The sequence below is a fragment of the Anabrus simplex genome, chromosome 2 (genome assembly GCF_040414725.1).
Source record: "Anabrus simplex isolate iqAnaSimp1 chromosome 2, ASM4041472v1, whole genome shotgun sequence".
NCBI classification, from domain to species: Eukaryota; Metazoa; Arthropoda; class Insecta; order Orthoptera; family Tettigoniidae; genus Anabrus; species Anabrus simplex.
In genome coordinates, this window is record NC_090266.1 from 308,594,998 (window position 1) to 308,617,614 (window position 22,617).

General features: G+C 40.5%; 1 protein-coding gene across 1 annotated transcript in view; it reads left to right on the top strand.

Moving 5' to 3' along the window:
* The window catches only part of LOC136864073 (mitochondrial carnitine/acylcarnitine carrier protein), a 332,454-nt gene that overhangs the window by 181,128 nt on the left and 128,709 nt on the right, over positions 1-22,617 (top strand). Inside the window, exon 4 of the mRNA XM_067140619.2 lies at positions 7,845-7,965. Within this exon, the coding sequence (XP_066996720.2) occupies positions 7,845-7,965 (121 nt within the window). The remainder of the gene's footprint in view (positions 1-7,844; positions 7,966-22,617) is intronic.

Consider the following 22,617-nt stretch of genomic DNA (forward strand, 5'->3'; position numbering starts at 1 on the left):
AGTGGGGGGGGGGGGGGCTGTGTGAAAGAATTGAAAAATTGACTTAATTGTATGAGAATATATACATCTAATAAAAACTAAAGTTGTTACAGACGTGAAAATTCGTATTTGGATCTCCTTTAAAAACAAGGAAAAACGCGTTTTGGGTGGGAAATCATCTTGGAGGGCGGGAGTGTAAAGGAGTTGAATTCCTTTCATGAGGACACAGAAATAAAAACTGAAGAAGTTAGAGTCGTGTTAATTGGTATTTAGAAGATCCTTTACTATTAAAGCAACAAGTATTTTTGCGGGAAAATTCACTTAGAGTGGGGGGGGGGGGGAGTAGTGTGAAATGAAGTGAAAAAATTAAATTATTTTTATGGGGATACTTATATCTCAAAACTGAAGGTAATAGACGTGAACATTGGTGTTTGGAATCTCCTTTAAACATAAGGAAACACGTCTTCTTTTTTGGTGGGGGGTGGGGTTGGCGGTAAATAAACTTAACGGCGGTGGGGTGTAGAAGGAGGTGAGACCAATTGATTTTACTGTTCTTAATGTACTTATAAGGATCATCCGTTGCTCAGGCGGCAGCGCGCCGGCCTCTCACAGCTGGGTTCCGTGGTTCAAATCCCGGTCACTCCATGTGACGTTCGTGCTGGACAAAACGGAGGTGGGACAGGTTTTTCTCCGGATACTCCGGTTTTCCCTGTCATCAGCCATTCCAGCAACACATAATAGTAGTAATAATAATAATAATAATAATAATAATAATAATAATAATGTTCCGGACCGTCGTCAAATGTGCGGACCGCGCTGGAAACGGCTCCTGGACGGGGAATGACTAAGAATGCAGTCCGGCCGCGGGTTCAGTGCCGCCAAGGCACCCAATATGACACCTCGCCGGATCTCCTGAAGGATTTTATCCATATTAAAAATTATTATAGGAAAAGATGGCAAAGAGTTACGGACCCAACTGACCGGGAGGAATACCTGAGCCTAGCCCGGGAAGTACGAAATCGATTGCTGGAAAGGAAGATTGAAAAATGGGAGGAAACGTGCCCTAATCTAATAGAAAATGAGTCAGATCGGGAATTTTAGTGGATTCTCGCTGAAAACGAGTCAGATCGCGAATTTCGGCGGATTATATATCTAAAAAAAATAAGCATTCAATTATAAATTTTAGTATAATACCGTAGCAAAGCATGGTTATCTTGCTAGTTTGTTAATATAAACCTGGTCTCTTCTCTTAATCATGGCTATGGTGCCTCAGTTTAGCACTGTATGGCAAAGAAATGGAAGTGTTCCCTATTTGCTACCTGTAATCGAGTGTGTGTACCTTATTTGTCATCCGTAAATCTGGCAACCCTATAATAGGCCACAATAGGTTTTGGTCTAGGGTGGCAGATTAAAATTTTTTAAAGCCTGGCCTTTTTCATGGTTGATTTTCTTATATGTCATCACTATTTCAGCAACATTCTACTTTTGGGTTGGCAGCATGTCATAGTGGATAGGGAGGGGGCAAGGTGGGGTAGAAGTCGCTGTTGTGTTACAGGCAAAGCTGCGCCAAATCAGTTCTGTGCATCTAGGAACTTAGTGTACCTTGCTAGGCAGGAAATGCAAATCGGTTTTGGTCTAGCAGCAGGCATGTTAGTGGAAAGCGCTTTCTTAAACTAAACTAAAGTCAAATGAAATGTTATCAAAGGAGAAATATTGTAAGCAATGATCAGTCATAAGAACATACTATGTTAGTGTTACGTTGTTAAGTGTTTTCTTATTTGAGCTACGAATGATGGCAGAAACGTCCCAGTGGGCAGTAAGTAAAGGAAATAAAATGGAAAACAAACTGAAATTTTAGCTAAAACCAGGAAATTGGAAACATATTTTCAGAATACTCCAATCCTAGTTGATCCAAACCTCATGAAGCCATTCAAAATACAGGATAATAAAGCTGTAGCTGCAGGTTGATGAAGTAGAGGTAGAAAAAAAGCTATCAGAATTCAACTTTGTACATTCTCCTGAACGCGTTAATATTCCTAATGTTCCTAATATGGATTAGGCTAAGCGGATTGTTCATGATTCTGTGCATGGCTATTTTGCTCTTCGCAGCATGGAGCAAAATATACCTCAGAAAATTTAACAATACATGGCACGAGAACGTTGACCACTCTCGCTGTCTATGCTCCTAAGGGATATGCTAAATCATCACCACAGACTTGACTAATATTTTCGGAGAGTATGGGTCAAGTTTTCCATGGACCCTGTCATCTGTTTGATAAGCAAATTAATTTTCAGTTGTCTTCGGATGCTTACAATGATTGAAAAAGATGCTTCAGTGCATTCTCAGTGTCTTGGAAACTGTGGAAGTCACAATTCCATAATTTTAATCAAAGGAATAGGAAGGAAGTAACTTGGCTAGAATTGATGTGTCTTTCCTTGCAGCTGGTAGAAAAATCTCATACTGGAGAGAGGTGCTGAAAAAAGTTGTTGCAGCCTTTTAAGAAACTATTATTACAACTTCCTTTGGCTGGCAGTGATGAAATAATAGGGTCAAGACACGATGGAAATGTTATCTGCATGGAGATCCTTTCATTGCAGAACATGTAGCAAGAGTTTGGAAATTGGGGAAAGGGCAGTACAAGTTACTTGTCCCATTATGTATGTATTGAATTTGTGATGTTGGTGGCTCAGACAGTACTAGATACGATCTTGTATGAAATCAGGAATTAGAAGTGTTTCTATAATTGTGGATGCACTGCCAGATGTAATTCACATAACTGACATTTGTGCAGATGTGTAGATACAAATAGGGAGCCTATGGAGCAATTTCTTCAATTTTTTCAAAATATAGTGTCACAAAGCCAAAGACCTAAAAGAAACTGGGGGTTAGTTTCTTTTGACAAATGACAGCAGATATAAGTATAATTCTTGGACAATCGACCTATGCAACTAATATGAGTGGTATTTATAGTACACTTCACGCATGAATCCAAGACCTGCTTCCCCTTCAGTGTCCATTCCTTCCTCGGCACACACTCTATATGTGGTACAGCATTGTGCTGCAGAGAGTTGTTTCGAGGGTTCACCATTATTTGAACTTGTACAAAGGTTATATATGGTCTTGTCAGCAAAGACTGAAGAAAAAAGTGTTGCATGTTGCAAAGCCACTAGTTTCCTTTCAGTTAGAAACCCTTGAGACTGCATTCATAACATTGTATTTGTGCTTTCTCTTGGTAGGTTGAGTGCAACTAACAAATTACTTAAGCATGTATAAATTGATCTTTTCAAAACTGTGGACCTCCACAAATCTCTCATAGAACTAATGAAAATGAGACAAAAATAATTTGAGGAATATGAAAGAAAAGCAAGAGAGCTGCAGTGAGCAAGGAGTACGTATTTTATGAGGGGGAAGAGAAAGAAAAAAGTTTTATTCGATGACCTCCATGATGGATCGGAGCAGAAAGAAGATTTATTTCTGAATAAGATTGGAAGCATGGAATTAAAGTACAGCACATTTAAAATCATTCTGGACTACTTAAAATAAGACCTTGCATAGAGATGTTAATATACAAATCATACTCTGAACGATGTCCTGTGTTCATCAAAATTACTGACTTAGACATACTAGTGGTTTGGAATTGTGCAGAAGTGCTGTTGAATTGTTACCCAAGTGATGCAGAAGATTCCTTTATTGATGAATGCCTTCACTTACATACTCATCTTGTTTCACAAACTGATGAAATAGGCACAGTAGTGGAACTTAGTCTTTTATTTGGCAGAAAGGTTCTCTGATTGTATATTCCAATGCAGACATTGCTCTGTGCAGATTTCTATGCACAGCTGTTAGCAGTGCTTCTAGTGAGTGCTCTTTCTCAACATTGAAGTGTGTTAAGAACTATCTACGATCTTCAGTGAATGAGGATCCCCTGAATTATGTAGCACTTCTCGGTACTGAGTACGACCTTACCTGCAGCATTTCTTTTAAATACATTTTAAATGACTTTGCAGCTCAGATGTCAAGAGGAGTTATGGTTTAAGCTTCAAAACTTACAAAAATGAGTCCATATTCATGTAGTACATAAGTTAGTCATACTGAAACACTCCTGTGTTTCAATGTATGTTCTTTTGACTGATTTTGTCTGCTTAGAGTTGTGGACTCTGTTTTAAATATCTAATCTCAGAAATTCTATTAACTAATGAGTTCATCATTGGTGTCCCTAGATGGCGCAGGAGTTCCAACTCATGCCTATTTTCTTTTGCCTCTTTGATTTTAAATTTACATATTTCCTTGTGTTATTCCTTGTTCAGGCTGCTGAGGCAAAAATGATGGCAAAGAAATGAGATCAATAAAAGATTTAAGAGAGTTGTTCATTGATTCGCGGAGAATCCATAAGTTTATTTGCTTATTTCCCTGTTTCATTCCGGTGGTCTGTGACCTTTACTTCTTTTGCAAAGGTTACCGTCTGGCTATGATCATCCTACGAGAGGATGCTTGTCTTCCTTTATCATGTGCGGCTTTAGCCGGTTATGACTTTGGTCATGTTTCTTGTATGAGTTATGATCCTTAACCTTGTTGATTATGCTGCTTCATTTAATGACATAGTATGATCTACCTTCAAGTATTTGTGTTTGATTGGAATCTCCCATATATCGTACCATGTTCTTTGTTGTTTGGTCACATACTGGCAGGACCCATGATGCATATCTGCTCTCCAAGGCTGTTTTGTGAATATATTTCATTTTTCATTATCGAAGCTGTTTTTTACTTGGGATCTTGTGATGGATATGCAAATAATGGTAAAGAGTGTGGGTCTATGTTTGAAATGGTCGGCAAAGTAATTATGGCTATTCATTGGGATTGTCCCTGGTTATATATTTTTGTTTTCCTTGACATTTGAATAATGACTTGTTCATTGGTACATGGGATTTTGAGATGGGCGATTGTATGTGTTATGTGACTGTCTGATGGCCATAGATCATACTTGATACTAGCTGAATTAGACAGATCATTCCTAGTTTCACCTTAATTTCTTTTGTTTGCTTCTCGAATAAAAGCTTTTTTTTTTACCTTTGGGCCACTTTTGAGTCTCTTTTTCTTCAGCTTTTAGTGCGGTCCAGCAGTAATCTCTTCCTTCATTTATTTTTTCCCTTGGAATACCTCGGGACACAGGCATTTTGATTTCGCACAACTGCGTTAATCTCTTTCTTTTTTTCTTTTGAGTCTTGCCCTGCATAACGTCAAATTTTACCTATCGAATTCATCTTTGCCTTGACTATTATTTAGAATATTGGGATTTTGTTCTGGGCTGAAAAGTTATGTTTCGTTATGGCCTGTTTCCGGTTTCTACAGTTCATGTACCTCAGGAGCTTGAGATATTACAAAAGTAGAGTGAGAGTTTCTCCACAATTCTGTGTTTATGTTGAATGAGTTTGGAACGGCTATCCCATCAGTTTTATGAGAGATATGTCATTCGATAAACACATGAGATTGAACTGTGAGGCAACATATTGGAATGTCATATTGTTTTTCGAGAAAACTAAAGTACGCAGTTCGTGAGTAATACTCGGTGTTGTGACCTCCTCATGTTATGATTTTACCTGCCACTGTGTTAAATTATAATAAACTCATGTTTTTCCTTACCCCTTTGTTCCCTTTAACATATGTAGTTTTGGCCCCTAGTTTGGTGTACTTTAATAGGACACGACGAGTTTAACTTCGAACCGTTATCTGTTTGCCCTGATTGAACTATTTGTCGGACATATTAGGCTTCAGCACTAGTTTTCTGCACCTTTATTTTAATCTCTGCTGTGATATAATTGATCGCATTGCACTACTGTGATCGCTCCGTATGTGAATTTACTCGGCTAACATGTTTAGTATGTGGGTTGTTAGGGAGGGCTGTAACAATATTTGTTATATAATACAGTGCAATCCATATAATCCTTTACAATTTTGATGAGTTCTTACTTCCCTCCAGAAGCTATTTTAAACTTGAAATTGAGTTCAAAGTTCTCAGTGGCTCTGGGAGAATCCATATTGCTATTCCTATCATCCCATCATTGATTTATGACTTTTGCTGGCTGTTATTAATTAGTTTGCCATCTCTAGTTTTTGCAATCATAACACAAATGTGCAGTACTTTCCTTGGCAGCATATTTTATTGTGAAAACATATTTGAAGACAAGATGCGTGACTGAAACATAACAGGCATTTCAAAGAGAATTCAGTGTGAACAATGCTCCAACCAGGCCAACAATTTTATTGATGGTAAGAAAGTTGAAGACAAATGGCTCGCTCCTCAGCAAGAATGGGAAGCACAGACCTGGAATGAGTGAAGATTGTGTTGATGTTCAAGGACACTTACTAAACTAATCAAAGAAATCCTTGCACCGAATGAGCCAGGAGACAGACTACTCATATGATACATGTCAGTGAGCAAAGAAATCAGGTCTTAGGAGCATACAGAGTGTATACAGTGTAGGTATTGAAAGAATGAGATGCACAAATATGAATGCATTATTGTCGATGATTTCAGGCTCTTCTTATTACAGGCCTTGACGTTCTCTCCATAAGTTGGTTTACAAGTCAGATGTGATTCCAGCTGTCAGGCTCATCAAAACACTGGACTACTGAAAATTCAAAAACCATTCATGAAACACTGTTTCATCCTGAAAAGGTTGGAGTCTGGTGTGCAGTGTCAACTACCACAATTATTGTCCCTATTTTCTTTGACAATACGGTAAACAGTGAAGTTTATGGGCGCAGATTCAGTGAATTTGTGGAACAACTGGACGACATTGAATTGGCAGAAGGCTATTTCCAGCATGATGGTGCAACATGTTATATGTCTATTGACTCCATGACACTTGTAGCCATCTTCTAATCTCAAATAATGTGTGCTTCCCAGATCTCTGGACCTAACCTCTTTGGACTACTTATGGTGCTATCTTAGGGACAGAGTATACAAGAATAGATCGTGGTCACTTGCTGATCTCCGTGAGGCCATTAGGAATGAAATCACTAATGTTGATGTGGATACACTTTGGAGAATGTCATGCAATATGTTGCGACAAGTACAGTTCTGTATGGATGCAGGTGGAAGATATTTTCGAAGAATTTGTTTTATGTTGCACCGACACAGATATGTCGTACGGCAACAGTGAAATAAGAAAGGGATACGAGTGGGAAGGAAGCAGCCGTGACCTGAAATAAGGTACAACCCCAGCATTTGCCTGGTGTGAAAATGGGAAGCCACAGAAAACCATCGCCAGGGCTGCTGACAGTGGGATTCGAACCCACTATCTCCCTAATCCAAGCTCACAGCTCTGTGACCCTAAACACATGGCCAACTTGCTCAGTTGAGACATTTTCAATATTTATTCTGAGGAATCTCCCACAGTTGCTCTGTAATTCAGAACAGATTGTACCTCTTTGCTGTTTTATATCAAAAGTTTATAAGTCATTAAAATTGTAAAGATTTATATGGATTGCCTTGTCATTTTAGTAGGACAGCAGATAAGAAAGGGATAGGAGTGGGTAGGAAGCAGCCATGACCTGAAATAAGGTACAACACCAGCATTTGCCTGGTGTGAAAATGGGAAGCCACAGAAAACCATCTTCAGGGCTGCCGACAGTGGGATTCGAACCCATTCGAATCCTGCTTGAAATCCTGTATGCGTTGAGAGATGTGTAACTGAATTTGTTTTGATTGCCTGGGATTTACATTTCAGCAAAACCTTTCATGTTGTCCATTGGTTGAAAAAAGTATGAAATTGTTGTATGTAACTTAAATTTTAGGCAAATATTGGTATAATTTTTTGTATATTATGTTATTTCAAATGTGTCAAGAAATTTAAATTTTCAGATTCAACAAGCTGGAACCGGCCCAGCCAAATACAGTGGCCCCGTTGATGTTGTGAAACAGCTGTACAAAGAAGGCGGAATGAGAAGCATTTATAAAGGCACTGTGGCTACTTTGTTGAGAGGTAATGTCTCCTCATGTTTGAGTTTTTTGTTGGGAACCTTGTTTTTTGTGACCTTTGGAATTCTGTCATGTTTTCTTGGGATGGCAGCTAGTGAGTGCTGAACTCTGCATTACAAATATTGTAGATATTATCATGATGATTTTGCTAGCAAGAGATAAATTTTACTGAGGCTTAAAACATCAGTGCACACATTTACAATAATAATAGTTATGCCTGTCACACAAGGTAATTTGATTGTATTAAAAACTTAATATTTCCAAGTCTCTAGTATTTATGTTTTATAAGTCTAGAGAAGGCATATAGGGAAAAGATATAAGTTGTTCTGAGGGATTATGGGATTAGGAGTAGGTTATTACAGGCTTTCAGAGCCCTTTTTTTTTTTTTTTTTGCTGTTTGTTTTACATCGCACCAACACAGATAGGTCTTATGGTGACAGTGGGATAGGAAAGGCCTAGGAATAGGAAGGAAGTGGCCGTGGCCTTAATTAGGGTACAGCCCCAGCATTTGCCTGGTGTGAAAATGGGAAACCACGGAAAACCGTCTTCAGGGCTGCCGACAGTGGGGTTCGAACCCACTATCTCCCGAATACTGGATACTGGCCGCACTTAAGCGACTGCAGCTATCGAGCTCGGTCAGAGCCATTTATGTTGACAATCATGCTGTAGTGAAAATTGAATGTAGAATAACTTCTTGGTTCAGAACAGTTACAGGGATTAGACAGCACTGTAATCGTTCAGCTACCGAGCTCGATAGCTGCATTCGTTTAAGTGCGGCCAATATCCAGTATTCGGGAGATAGTAGGTTCGAACTCCACTGTCGGCAGCCCTGAAAAGGGTTTTCCGTGGTTTCCCATTTTCACACCAGGCAAATGCTGGGGCTGTACCTTAATTAAGGCCACGCCTGCTTCCTTCCCACTCCTAGCCCTTCCCTATCCCATCGTCGCCATAAGACATATCTGTGTTGGTGCGACGTAAAGCAACTAGCAAAAAAAAAAAAAAAAAAAAAAATCTTTCAGCTTTATTGTTCATAGAATACATGCGTCATTTACTGAAGAGTATAAAATAGCAGGGAGGGATTCACTTGCGTGGAAATGTAGTAAGTGTTCTGGGCTATGCCAATGACTGGGTCTTAGTTGGCATAGTGTGCCACAAATCTGCAATATAATGTATGGAGCTTCAAAAGAGGTGCGCTGTGTATGATATGAAAATTAGCATTTCCAAGACTAACGTGATGTCATCGTAATCTGTAATCTTCATCTCCTTATTGATGAACTACACAGTTAGAAATAGGAAAGGATTTCCACCTATCAATACTTATTTATTGAACTTGTTATGTTACAGTACCGGTTTCGACCCCTTACATAGGGTCATCTTCAGCTGAACAATACATTCATATCTATATCATGAAGCTATGATTAAGATTACATTTTCTAGGGAATGCCATATGATAATAAGCATTTGGTCATATCCAAATGGGGCATGTCGAAACGGGAACTGGCGTGTATGTCACTGTGCGACAATGCAATTGTATGTCTATAATGATATGCTTTAGGTCTTAAAATTAGTTTATAAAACACATCTCTACTTAAAACTAACTTATGTGCATATAAGATAACTACTATATATGTAGGAACACTTCGTGCTCATGAACGTTCGTGTCTTGCGTGTTGTGCAATTCATCGGTTGACTTCTGTGTTCAAGTCTTATTTACATAGTTGTACACTTAGTTGCTGTTTCTGGAGCTTGAATGATATGATTTGCTTGTAAAATTGTCACATTGTATGTATAAAAGATTTTGTCTTCATGTATATACATAGAATAAAACACTTTCCAAGTTTAAAAAAGAGTGCACCGAGCTCGATAGCTGCAGTCGCTTAAGTGCGGCCAGTATCCAGTATTCGGGAGATAGTAGGTTCGAACCCCACTGTCGGCAGCCCTGAAAATGGTTTTCCGTGGTTTCCCATTTTCACACCAGGCAAATGCTGGGGCTGTACCTTAATTAAGGCCACGGCCGCTTCCTTCCCACTCCTAGCCCTTTCCTGTCCCATCGTCGCCGTAAGACCTATCTGTCGGTGCGACGTAAAACAACTAGCAAAAAAAAAAAAAAAAAAAAAAAAGAGTGCCAGACGTATGGATAGAATTAGGCTAAAATATGTATATTCAGCTCTGCTGTGTGTTGAATCTTGTTGCTTTATGTTAAAATTGAATCATGTTGTCCTGTGACGTCCGTAAAATTTGAGTGGCTTTGGGTTCAAAGTAGTGGCTCCTTTCCCATTTGTAGTTGTGCAGTGATGTTATATTATCTGTGTAAGATAAGATTGAGCTGTGAGTGATATTTTATGTTGGAGGAATGTCTAAGGGTTGTGTGTGCTAATTTGAATATGTACTTACTGTTATAGGTGTGGTTGAGTTGTGTTTGATATGCGAGCTTGTTGTGTACTGCTTCGTGTTCTTCTTGGGCTCATACTAGCTGTTGTGAGGGGAAGGGGAGGAGGGGTAGGGAGAGTTGCTGTTGTGGGGGTAGGGGTGGAGCTAGGTGTTTTTTTTAATGTTTCTTTGTTGCGTATCGTGTTCTGTTTATTGATTATCTTAAGGTAACAGTTTTTTAGGGCGGGGATGATTGAAGATGATGTTAGTTTTTTCTGTAATTTCATTTATGTTGAAATTTGGATTGGTATACTGATCTAGAGAGGTGTAAAATTCTTTTGTTATGTTGAGCATTTGTTTCGCGTCGCACTGACACAGATAGGTCTTATGGCGATGATAGGATAGGAAAGGGCTAGGAGTGGGAAGGAAGTGGTCGTTGCCTTAATTAAGGTATAGCCCCAGCATTTGCCTGGTGAGAAAATGGGAAACCATGGAAAACTATCTTCAGGCCTGCCGACAGTGGAGCTCGAACCCACTATCTCCCTGATGCAAGCTCACAGCTGCGCGCCCCTGATCACACGGCCAACTTGCCCCGTCACTAAAGAAGAAATATAAGAATAAGAAGGATGATGATGGAAGGTGGACAAGTGCCATAGGAGTCGCAAACTAGCTGGGGCTGGATAAGGGGAAGTGGTGGTGGTGGTGGTGGTGGTGGTGATGATGATGATGATGATGATGATGATGATGATGATGATATCTGCAGTTAAAAGATTCTTTCCTGACTACATGTACAGGTTACAACAGAGCAACTGGCATGTGAAAATATTTTAAGTTCTCTTTATGAATCTTTAGCTTCCTTTCCTGAAATACACATATCCAGCAACATGCTGAATATTACATTATCAGAAACATACAATACAAAGAAAATTCTTGTTTTGATTTCCATTTGCTTTGTTGATAAATATAAAATATAAATATAAATATAAAAAGTATTCAGCAACTACCCAAAGCAGTCCCATAAGTGTTCCTTGGATATACTGCCCACTAGTGGATATGAATATGGGATGCGTCTTCCCACACTTGGATTTATTAAAACTCAAACTTTTTTCAATTTGCTTTACACTGCATCAACACAGGTCTTACTTATGGCGACAATGGGATAGGAAAGGGCTAAGAGTAGGAAGGAAGCAGCCGTGGCCTTGATTGAGGTACAGCATTTGCCTGGTGTGAAAATGGGAAACCACGGAAAAGTCTTCTAGGTCGCCAACAGTGGGGTTTGAACCCACTATCTCCCGAATGGTAGCTGAAAGCTGCGTGGCACAAACTGCACAGCCATTCACTCGGTAATCAAACTCTGCAGGGGAGACTGTCTACCAGGTTTGAGAACATTGATCCTACAGTGCTGTAGTGCCATAATTGGTGATGGGGGTTGCTGAGGTTTGGGATTGAAGTTGGAACTCTGGGCTGGCCAGCCCATTTAATTATCATGCTGAAACACGTGATCATCTTGTAATATCAACATACAGCTGTCAGAAAGTCCTTTTATCCTTCTGCCTTTAACCTGTTCTGAAGTACTACAAGAGGACCAAGTCCTTTCCATGGTAAACACCCCCTTACTGTAAACCCACCTCCGCCAAATTTCACTGTGGGCACTGTACAGGCAAGCATTCCCCACACCCAAACCAAGTAATCTGACTGCCTCATAGTATAGTGTAATTCATCACTATAAATCATGTGTGTCTATTTGTTCATGGACCAATGGTGGCACTCTTTATATTACTGAATGCAGTGCTTAGCATTCTTCAGTGAAATTGGCCAATGCCAGAGCCTTGAACGTCAGTCCTCTTATATTCCAGTGCCTGTCGGTCAACACTCATGACCTGCCTGGCCGTGGTTTTGTTAGGATTGTGTCTTCTCATTTCCACTTCATTGGCGTCCTAAAAGTGTCTTCGCCTACTTGAGAAGGGTTGAAATGTCTGTGATTGATTACTGATGTGTCAAATCAAGTTGCCAATCGGTCATCATTAACCTTCATTTAGGGCTGTCACCCAGGTGACAGATTTCCTATCATTTGTTTACCTAGCCCTTTCTTAAATGATTTCAAAGAACTTGCACATTTATTGAACATTTCCCTTGGTAAATTATTTCAATTTAATTCCTCTTCGATAAATGAACATTTGCCCCAACATGTAGTCTTCAATTCATCTTCAGCTTCACAATATGATCTTTCACTCAAGCTACTAATGTCACTCCGCACCATATCTCCTCTGACAGCTGGGAAGATCCTGCTTGTAATCATAGGTATGTTAATACTGTAAATTTCACATTATTCCGTGTAGAAGAGCAAAATAATGTAAAACAGGAGCTAAAAGGTTTCCACTTATTCAATACTCCTTTGACTTACTTGACTTAATTCCTGTTGTTCCTTGTGGAACATAGGGCATCAACAAAGCATCTCCATCTGATCCTGTTGCCAGCCAACCTCTTCACCTCTCTCCAGGTCTTGCCTTCTTCCATTGCCTCCATGTGTACAGATCTTTGCCATGTTTGTTTGGGCCTTCATCTCCTCCTTTTACCCTGCGGGTTCCAATCCAGTGCCTCTCTCTCAATGGCTTCATTTGCTTTCCTCAACGTATGCCCTATCCATTTCCATTTTCGCCGCTTTATCTGTATGGCCATCTCGGTTTCACCCGTCGTTCTCCATAGTTCATGATTGGAGATTTCTTCCGGCCAGTAGATGTTTAGAATCTTCCTTAAACAGCGATTGACAAAGGTCTGCAACTCGGAGGTAATCACTTTAGTCACTTTCCAGGTCTCGGACCCATATAGTAGAACAGCCTTGACATTAATTTGGAAAATGCGAAGTTTGGTCCTGGCAGATATTTTGTTGTTCTTCCATACCAGATAGAGCCAAACAAAGGCACCATTTGCTTTTTGTATACGTTGTAGACATCCTGTACTGCTCCTCCATCTTTGGTAACTACACTGCCCAAATACAAGGTGAAACTATCCACATCCTCTATAGGTTCATCACTGAAGACAAATGGGTCTAGTTTGTTGGCGTTCATCCTTAGGGCCTTGGTCTTCTTTGAGTTGATCGTTAGTCCCACATTTTTTCCTTCTTTTACCAAGTCTTCAATCTTTGATTGCATTTCACCATGTGCCTTTAGACAAGAGACACACATCATCAGCGAAGTCTAGGTCTTCTAACCTATTAGCGAATCCCCATTGGATACCATGTTTCACATTTCACATTACATTCCGCATTACCGCATCAATCACCACCAGAAAAATGGTTGGCGAGAGGATACAACCTTGACGCACTCCTGAACGTACAGATACAAGCTCAGATACACGGCCCTCATGAATGACTCTGCATGTATAATCACGGTATGTTTCTTGAATGAAGTTGGTAATTTGTGATGGCACACCATACCGCTTCACTTCCTTCCACATAGCTTCTCTGTTGATCGAATCAAAAGCTTTCTCAAAGTCAATGAACACTGCATAGAGCTGAGATGACCACTCAGCACACTGCTCCAGAATTATCCTCTAGCTGTTTATTTGGTCTACACACTAGTGATTCAGTCGAAAGCCTGCCTGTTCCCGTCGGAGCCTCAAGTTGATATACTCCTTAATTCTGTTCAGCAAAACCCTGGTGACTTTGCTGGGGATTGAAAGAAGCGTAATGCCCCTCCAGTTGTTACAGTTTGACGTATCGGCCTTCTTTGGCAACTTCACCAGCAACCCACATCTCCAGTCTGTCAGCATTTCTCCATTAACCCATATCTTCTCAAATAGCAGCTGCAACATATTGGCAGTGGTATCCACATCAAACTTCATGACTTCTGCTGGAATATTGTCAACTCCTGCTGCCTTACCAATATGCAACTCTCTCAGTGCCCGCTTGGTTTCCTCCACTGTTGGAAAGCAGACTTTAATCCTTGGCTCAGGCCGTGTTTCTTCCTCTTCTTCGCCTTCTCCCGCATCTACTTGCTCCTCCAAAGAGTGGTTTAACACCGCAGAGAAATGTTCCTGCCATCGCTTCAGTTGATCCTCAGAGTTTTTTAGGAGGACACCATCTCTATTTCTGACTGGATGGTTTTTCTGCATCTGCTTTCTTGCCAGAACTCTGGTGATGGTATAGAGTTCTCTAAGATTTCCCTTTCTGGGTGCCTCCTCTGCTTGTTGAGATAGGTAATCTATCCATTTCCTTTGATCTCTCCTCACACTTCTCTTTACTTCCTTATCCTTCGCAGCATATTTGGATTGCAATTCTGCCTTCCTTGCTCGTGTCTTACATGCATTCATTACTTCCTTTATCTCTTTCCTTTTTCTGATAATTTCCCATGTCTGGTCAGCCATCCAGTCTTTTTTCCTCCTGTCCTTAAAACGAAGGATATTTTCACTTACTTCTGTAAATACAGATCTAGTCTTCACCCATTTTTCCTCAATAGTTTCATCCTCCACCTCAGTGAGTGCTTGGAATCGATTCTTTAGTTCTATCCTGAAGGCTTCTTTCATGCTTCTGTCATCCCTTAGCTTTCCAACATCATATCGCTTCCTTGTCTGCTCTATCCTTCTCTTTTGTGCCTGGATCTTCATTCTAAAGGTAGCCACAAGATGGTGATCACTACCAATGTCCGCACCTCTCTTGTTCCTCACATCCAACAATGAACTCCTCCACTTGTCCAATAGCCACCTGATCCGTATGGTTTTCTGTCCTATGATCCGGTGATACCCATGTCACCTTATGGCAGTCTTTATGTGGAAATATAATACCACCAATAACCAAATCGTGGCATGCAAAGAAGTCCACAAACAGCTGTCCATTCTCATTTCATCTCCTAAACCATGGCTTCCCATAATATGTTCAAGTCCTTCGTTGTCCTGTCCCACTTTTGCATTCACATCTCCTCCAACTAGGATATCATCTTTCCTTTTCTGTTTCTTAATCGTTATATTAAGATGTCCATAGAAAGCCTGTTTGTCTTCCTCCTCCGCCGACTCTGTAGCTGCATAGCATACTATCAACACAACGTTTCCAATATTGGTCTTAAAACGTGCCACAATTATCCTTTCCGTCACTGGGTACCACTCCATAAGGCTCCTCCTGGCCTCCTTTTCCATTATTATACCCACACCTCCATAACTCGCTCCGTCGGCCTCGGGGTCTTCCAGAGTATACAAATGTAGCTCCATCATGGGTTACCAATTCCCCAAACTCACTCCATCTCACCTCACTCAAACCTAGGATGTTCAGGCTATAACTCCTCATACATGCCACTGCCTATCATAGCCTTCCACTTTCCTGCAGAGTCCTCACATTCCATAGCCCAATTTTCATTAGCCTTTTCAAGCCAAAGTTCGTCATCTTTGGATCAGTCCGGTTTCTCATTGTTGATGTTTCTGTAATAAGGTAATTTAAGGTTGTGCGAGTTATTGGCCCACACCACCCGAGCTTGGTTGTGGGGCTGCCACCTACGCCTCCTAGCCTGCTGTTTTCTGTTGGGGTAGTCTCCCTTAGCCTTTGAAGATCTCTCGTCACCACAAGGCAGTGGTTTTCCTCTTTATTTTACCCCAAGAGGAAGGGTTGCCTCCTCCGCCAACTTTGCCATACCAAAGGTCTCCTTCTCCGCCTCAGTTGCCGTTAAGGACTTCACCAGAGCCCCGTTAGCCGTTACTTTTCAGGGTTCCTGCAAGGCCTTCACAGCTACCGTAGCGGTCCTGGGGCACACAAGGTCTCCGCTGTACTTCACTCTTACAGGCTATCCCCTACTTCGTACCGTTGCCCGTCCCCTACAACGTGGATGAGGGGTTGGACTTAGTGGGGACAATACTCCTTTATTGTAACCTAAAAAGTTACATATATTTGAAACTAGTTTTGGTCTTGCTGGAGACCATCATCAGTCAAAAAATGTCCGGCTCCATGGCTAAATGGTTAGCATGCTGACCTTTGGTCACAGGGTTCCCGGGTTCGATTCCCGGCAGGGTCGGGAATTTTAACCATCATTGGTTAATTTCGCTGGCATGGGGGCTGGGTGTATGAGTCGTCTTCATCATCATTTCATTCTCATCATGACGCGCAGGTCGCCTACAGGAGTCAAATCAAAAGACCTGTACTTGGCGAGCCGAACATGTCCTCGGACACTCCTGGCACCAAAAGCCATACGCCATTTCATTTTATTTTCATCAGTCAAAATCATAAAGTTGAAGCAAGACATAAATTATAATAGATAAAATTTACAATATAAGTGTGTGTTGTTGACATTTGGTGCAAGACATGTAAAGAGTTGGATGATAAACACTCATTATGATCATATTGTTCTAGTGTCAGTTCGAATTATTCTCTACCAAGATCCATCTTCAAAACAATACACAACATGCTTACATATTTCCCCTACCATCGCACGCGCCCACCTGATCACAGTCCCGCCTCTACCGCGTTGCCTCCTTCCCCTAACTCAGTAACTCCGCCCCTCTCTGCTCCCTTCTAGGCATCGTCTCTCTTCAGCCTGTCAGTTCCACTACGTTCCGTCTACCATCAACTTGGCACCTGAGGTGAGTTTCTCATTCACCAATACTTCGCAGAATTTAACTCCCTTTCGTTTCTTAAATACGGTAACTTTATATCGCGTTTTATTTCTTATAGGTTCCGACTTGGATCAGGATCCCTTCTAATCAATTTATATGATCACAACCTACAATATAAGATCTACAAGCACCATTTCAGCCAGGACTTTTGTTACTTTTCAACAAGATGATATACAACCACATGTCGACATGCATATTTGTTTAATAGGACTTGCTGATCATCTACATCAACAAGCAGTGACCCATTTAAATTGTTCATTTCTACTTATATTGATATTTTATATAATCATCTGCTCCTCAAGTCCAAGTTGTAGCCTCAGCTGAACTTTACCATATATTTTAAGTGGAACCTCATTAACTAAATGTTTTATCAACTTTTAACTTGTCACACATGGCTATATGTCTCGAGTGTTGAAAATACCAAAATCAAGCCTACAAGCATATTTACTACAACCTCAGCTGGACTGCATCACATATTTTAAGTGGAACACCATTTAACTAAATGTTTGAACACCTTTAACTTGTCAAACATAGCTATATGTCTTGAGTGCCAAAATTTCATAGATTTACACCTATAAACATATTCTGCTATAGCTATATATAATAGCAGATTTTTAACACGTTATTTTAATTAGAAATTTTTATAAATGCACACCCTACAGGACATGATTTTTCTTAATCGTGATTTTTTACCTGGACATGTTCACACCTTTTTGTAGGTAGATAATGTATAATTTTATATTTACTGTTATATCATACCTGAAATATTGTAAGGTTTAATGTCCTCGATTAATTGTTCTTGGCTGATGATGACAGGGACACTGTCGAAACCGGTCCCGAGTGTATAAAAATGTGAAGGTTTAACTGTAACGTAAAACTGTCACATAATATAATGTATTGAAAAGGTGGAACTTATTGTACTTTTCTTTGATGTGAATTCTGCTTCAATACGGAACCCAAATATGAAGTTCTTAACTTTAAATAATCTCTACCAAGAATCGAGAATAAACATTGAGAATTGAGAATGAATCGAGAAGAAAGAACAAATATGATCGTAATGAGTGTTGATCATCCTACTCTTTACCTACCTTGCACCGAATATGAACACCACACATTTATTTTGTAAATTTGTAAATTTTGTCTTATTATAATTTATGTCAGGGGATTACATCAGTTATTAATGGACCAGCATGGTTCATTTGCTGTGGCTTTTCTTGTGTGGATATTAACCTGTAGTCTTGTACCTTTAATCAATTAAATAGGTTACCTCAACAAATATATTGCCAAAATTTCCGTATTCTACATTGCTTATTTCATGGTGTTTGGATATTTTTTCTGCCAGAGTATATCACACGCAACAGTGTAGTTAATACAACGTATTATTATTATTATTCCTTTACAATTCTTTCTTAATCTGTTTGCCATCCAGGGTTGGTTTTCCCTCAGACTCGGTGAGGGATTCCACCTCTACCGCCGGCAGTGTCCTGGGGTGTGAGACGTTTAGTCGGGGATACATAATGACATTAATTTGATTGTTGATTTTATACATAACATTGAATGATGCAACACCATGAGTAACAACTTATAGATTAACATAGTATATATAAAGAGAAATACTTTTTACTTGGCTGAAACAGAAGTAACTATAGATAATTTTTTTCTTTTTTGCTATTGGCTTAACGTCGCACCGACACAGATATGTCTTATGGCGACGATGGGACAGGAAATGGCTAGGACTGGGAAAAAAGCGGCCGTGGCCTTAATTAAGGTACAGCCCCAGCATTTGCCTGATGTAAAAATGGGAAACCACGGAAAACCATCTTCAGGGCTGCCGACAGTGGAGTTCGAATCTACTATCTCCCGAATACTGGATACCGGCCGCACTTAAGCGACTGCAGCTGTCGAGCTCTGTAAACTATAGATAAATTAGGGGACTAACAATTAAGCATCTCTACACTATGTATAAATGAATACCAAAATTTAAGTGAAGATATTTAACAATTGTTTGATAGAAAAGAGGGTGATATATAACCGCAATGTTGGTAGTTTAAATGAGTGAATGTGAGGAATTGCCCCTATCCAGTCTCCACTTACTGTCTGGTTGGAGAGGGCTGGTAAAGGGATTTGAAGATATGGAGTGGGGTGCAGATAAAAAGAGAGGATTGTGGAAGAGGAGAGAAGATGGGATTGTAACATCAAGGGAATGTTGGAAATAGCAGATAGCAAGAATGGAGAGCAAAGTATCTAGTTTGGAGATTGGGAAGATGTTGTCCAGGTCAGAGGTGTGAAAGAGTGGAGGAAGATGGAGGGCGATATGGACAAGGTGGCATTCTGTGGATAGAAAGGGTTCAAGGAGGGCGGCATGGGAGTCAGCAATGGCCAATCAGGTGGTGAAACCATCGATGATGGTAGAACGGATAAAGGCTGTGTAGGTAAGCAGAAGTTTGGAGTGGAGACCCCAGTTGGTCCTGGTAAGCCAACATACCAACTGGGCTCAGTGGGAGGATGTTGTTTGAAGAGCCTGGAAGTGTGGTTGAAAAGTGAGGAATTGATCTATGGTTACATCAAGGTACTTGAGGGAGTGTCGTGTATAGTGATTTGGAGGAGGTTGGGGTCTCGGTTCACAGAGAAGTGGCAGTGGCTACAACAGATGAGGATTGAGTGTATTTTGGAGGGGTTTATAAGAAGATGCCACTTGTCACACCCCGATAGGAAGGAGTCAAGGTAAGGCTGTAGAAGGTGGTTCATGCTAGTGACAGAGGCAAGGGGTACCAGGATTGCAGTATCATCCACGAATTAAAGTAAATGAATAGGGGCAGATGGTTGAGGGATATCTGCTAACAAAAGAATGAAGAGTAAGGGGGTAGACGGGAACCTTGGAGAACACCATAGGACATGGGAAATGAAGGGGACAGTTCACGATTAATGGATATTCTGGTAGAACGGTCGGAGAGGTAGGAGGCCATGAGGCGAATGTAGGTAGCTGGTTGGGCAAAAAGTGAAGTTCAAAGACGAGGCTGTGTGCCAAACAGGGTCAAAAGCCTGTTAAAATCAAAAATAATTAGAAGGGAGAGTTTTCCATTGTTGAGGTGGTTGGAGGCTATTTGGATAAGACGAGGCTGTGTGCCAAACAGGGTCAAAAGCCTGTTAAAATCAAAAATAATTAGAAGGGAGAGTTTTCCATTGTTGAGGTGGTTGGAGGCTATTTGGATAAGTTTGGGGAGTTGGTCATTGGAGGATATGGCAAGATTGAAACCTCCTAGGGAAAGCAGGAGAAGGTGATGGGACTATAGGTGGGAGTGGAGGTGGCGGACCAGGAGCAGGATTTTATCTACAAGTTTAGCTAGGATGGAGATGAGATATATTGGTCTGTACGAGTCGAGGTTGGACAGGGTTTGCTGGATTTGGGCAACAGGAGCGTGGTGGATTTCTTCCAGGCGGTTCAGTAGAAGCTGATTTGCATATTGAAAGTAAGAAAGGTGGCTAGAAGGGTGAAGAGGATGGGAGGGGGTTCGCGGACATGGCAGTAATGGATATTATCTGGGCCAGGTGTGGTGTTGCAAGTATTGGAGAGGGTGATGTGAATATCAGTGGGTGTAATTTAAGATTTGGGAGGGTGAGGGGGTGAAGATCTTTCCTTATATTAACCCTAGGTATAGTACGCGAACCTTTTCTTGAGCTCCAGGAATTCAAATCGAGAGGACTTTTTCTCTTGGTGAAACTTAATAAACATTCTTCTGTTCAAAGTCACTAAGCTCTCTTGCTTCATACATTATGCAGGTATCTCAATTCATTGAACAATATTGAGCTCTCAACTGCCTTTTATATCAACAGTGGCATTTCTAGTGCCATCTGGGTGCTACTTCATGTATACAGAAGGGTGTCCAGATACTTTTGATCAGATAGTGTTCAAGCAGTACATTGTTTGATTATTAGGTAACTTAGAAAAAGGTATATTTAATATATAAATTGATCGGTGTGTCACATTGGTGTATTGACTACTGAAAACCTATCTTCCCTGACTCAGCAGTTAGGGTACTACATTTATAGCCATTTAGGTCTTGGGTTCAGTAGGTGCAATGGAAACAAACTTGTATTTTCTTGACTTGCATTTGTGTTACTTCTTGTTATTCTTTGTCCTTCAATTCAAACTTGCCTCAAGTAAGAACTTATTATCAAGATGTGCTGGAGCATTTGCACTTTGTCAGGAATCTGATATGTGGTGTTGGTAGGGATGAAAGAAAACCCTCCTGCTCCCACTTGATTTAGTTGACAGACGATACAGCAAACTTGTACTTCCGGTCTCAATGTAAGCTAGTCCTGCTCGAACTGTCAGCGCACAGTGAACTTAACAGGAGGAGATGTAGTTTGGTTGGTTTAGTCTTACTTGCACTGTGGATTACATCCGGCTAGCATAGGAATAACTTTTTGCTAGTGGCTTTACGTCGCACCGACACAGATAGGTCTTATGGCGATGATGGCATAGGAAAGGCCTAGGAGTTGGAAGGAAGCGGCCGTGGCTTTAACGAAGGTACAGCCCCAGCATTTGCCTGGTGTGAAAATGGGAAACCACGGAAAACCATCTTCAGGGCTGCCGACAGTAGGATTCGAACCCACTATCTCCCAGATGCAAGCTCACAGCCGCCTGCCTCTAACCGCAGGGCCAACTCGCCCGGTATAGGAATAACTAGAGGGAAGAGTTGAAAATCTTATGAATAGGGCCTGGATTCTTAAGTTTTAACTTTCACCCCCTTTTATCTCAAGTAGAAAATTTCAATGCACTTTTGTGTTTTTTACCCATAAAATTCTAATATAAGAATCTTACAGTATAAAAGTGATAAATGGGACCTTAAGACTAAAGAAAGGCTTAAGCCCTTTTCAGAGTCCATTCAGTGTATCCTATTTTTTTTTTCTCAAATTTGTATGGAGCTACCTGTTATTTTGATTGTTACACAGACTCATGTTACATGAAAGCTATAGAATTCTTGAATTCTTCACAGCCTTCTTGGGGGCTGCTGACAGAATATGGAGGAGTGGCACAGTATTCTCTGAAGAGAGAATGGGGTGGATTAAGCCATTAGACCTTGTCCGTACCAACAAGATACTAAAAAGCAACATTCACTTTTTGGGGTTGGCCAGCGTTTTACTCTTCATCACCTTTCTTTCACTAACGAATGTATCCCAATATTGCTTTTTTGCTGTTTTGTGTTTCCATAAAGAATAAGCGGTTCACAGTTCTCAGAGTGGAAAATCTGTTAACTGAAGCTGTGGCAAATGTTAGTGTAGATGACTGGAGGAGTATTGTGCACCATACACAGACAGTAACACGTGAGGCATGGGAAGATGGTGTAGTGGAAAAATGCATTGTAAACTTAGCAACCTCTTTGGGAGCTGGTGATAGTGACAGTAGGTAGTATTAAAAAGTCCTTGGTGACAGTAATATATTACATTGTTGGACGGTTACAATAACTCAAAGATCATTCATTTATAAAGTGGCGGAGTTAGGGCTCTTGGCCCTCTCTTACACTTAATCACATACATTGTATAGATTTTTACAGCATTAATTTAAAATATCGTGATAATCAGTTAATGAGATAAGATGAGTAAATCACATAAGGAGTAACAATAGTACAATTAATTAAGATTATGAATGATGAATTAAAAGAGTGTAGGATAAATGGGGAATAGACAT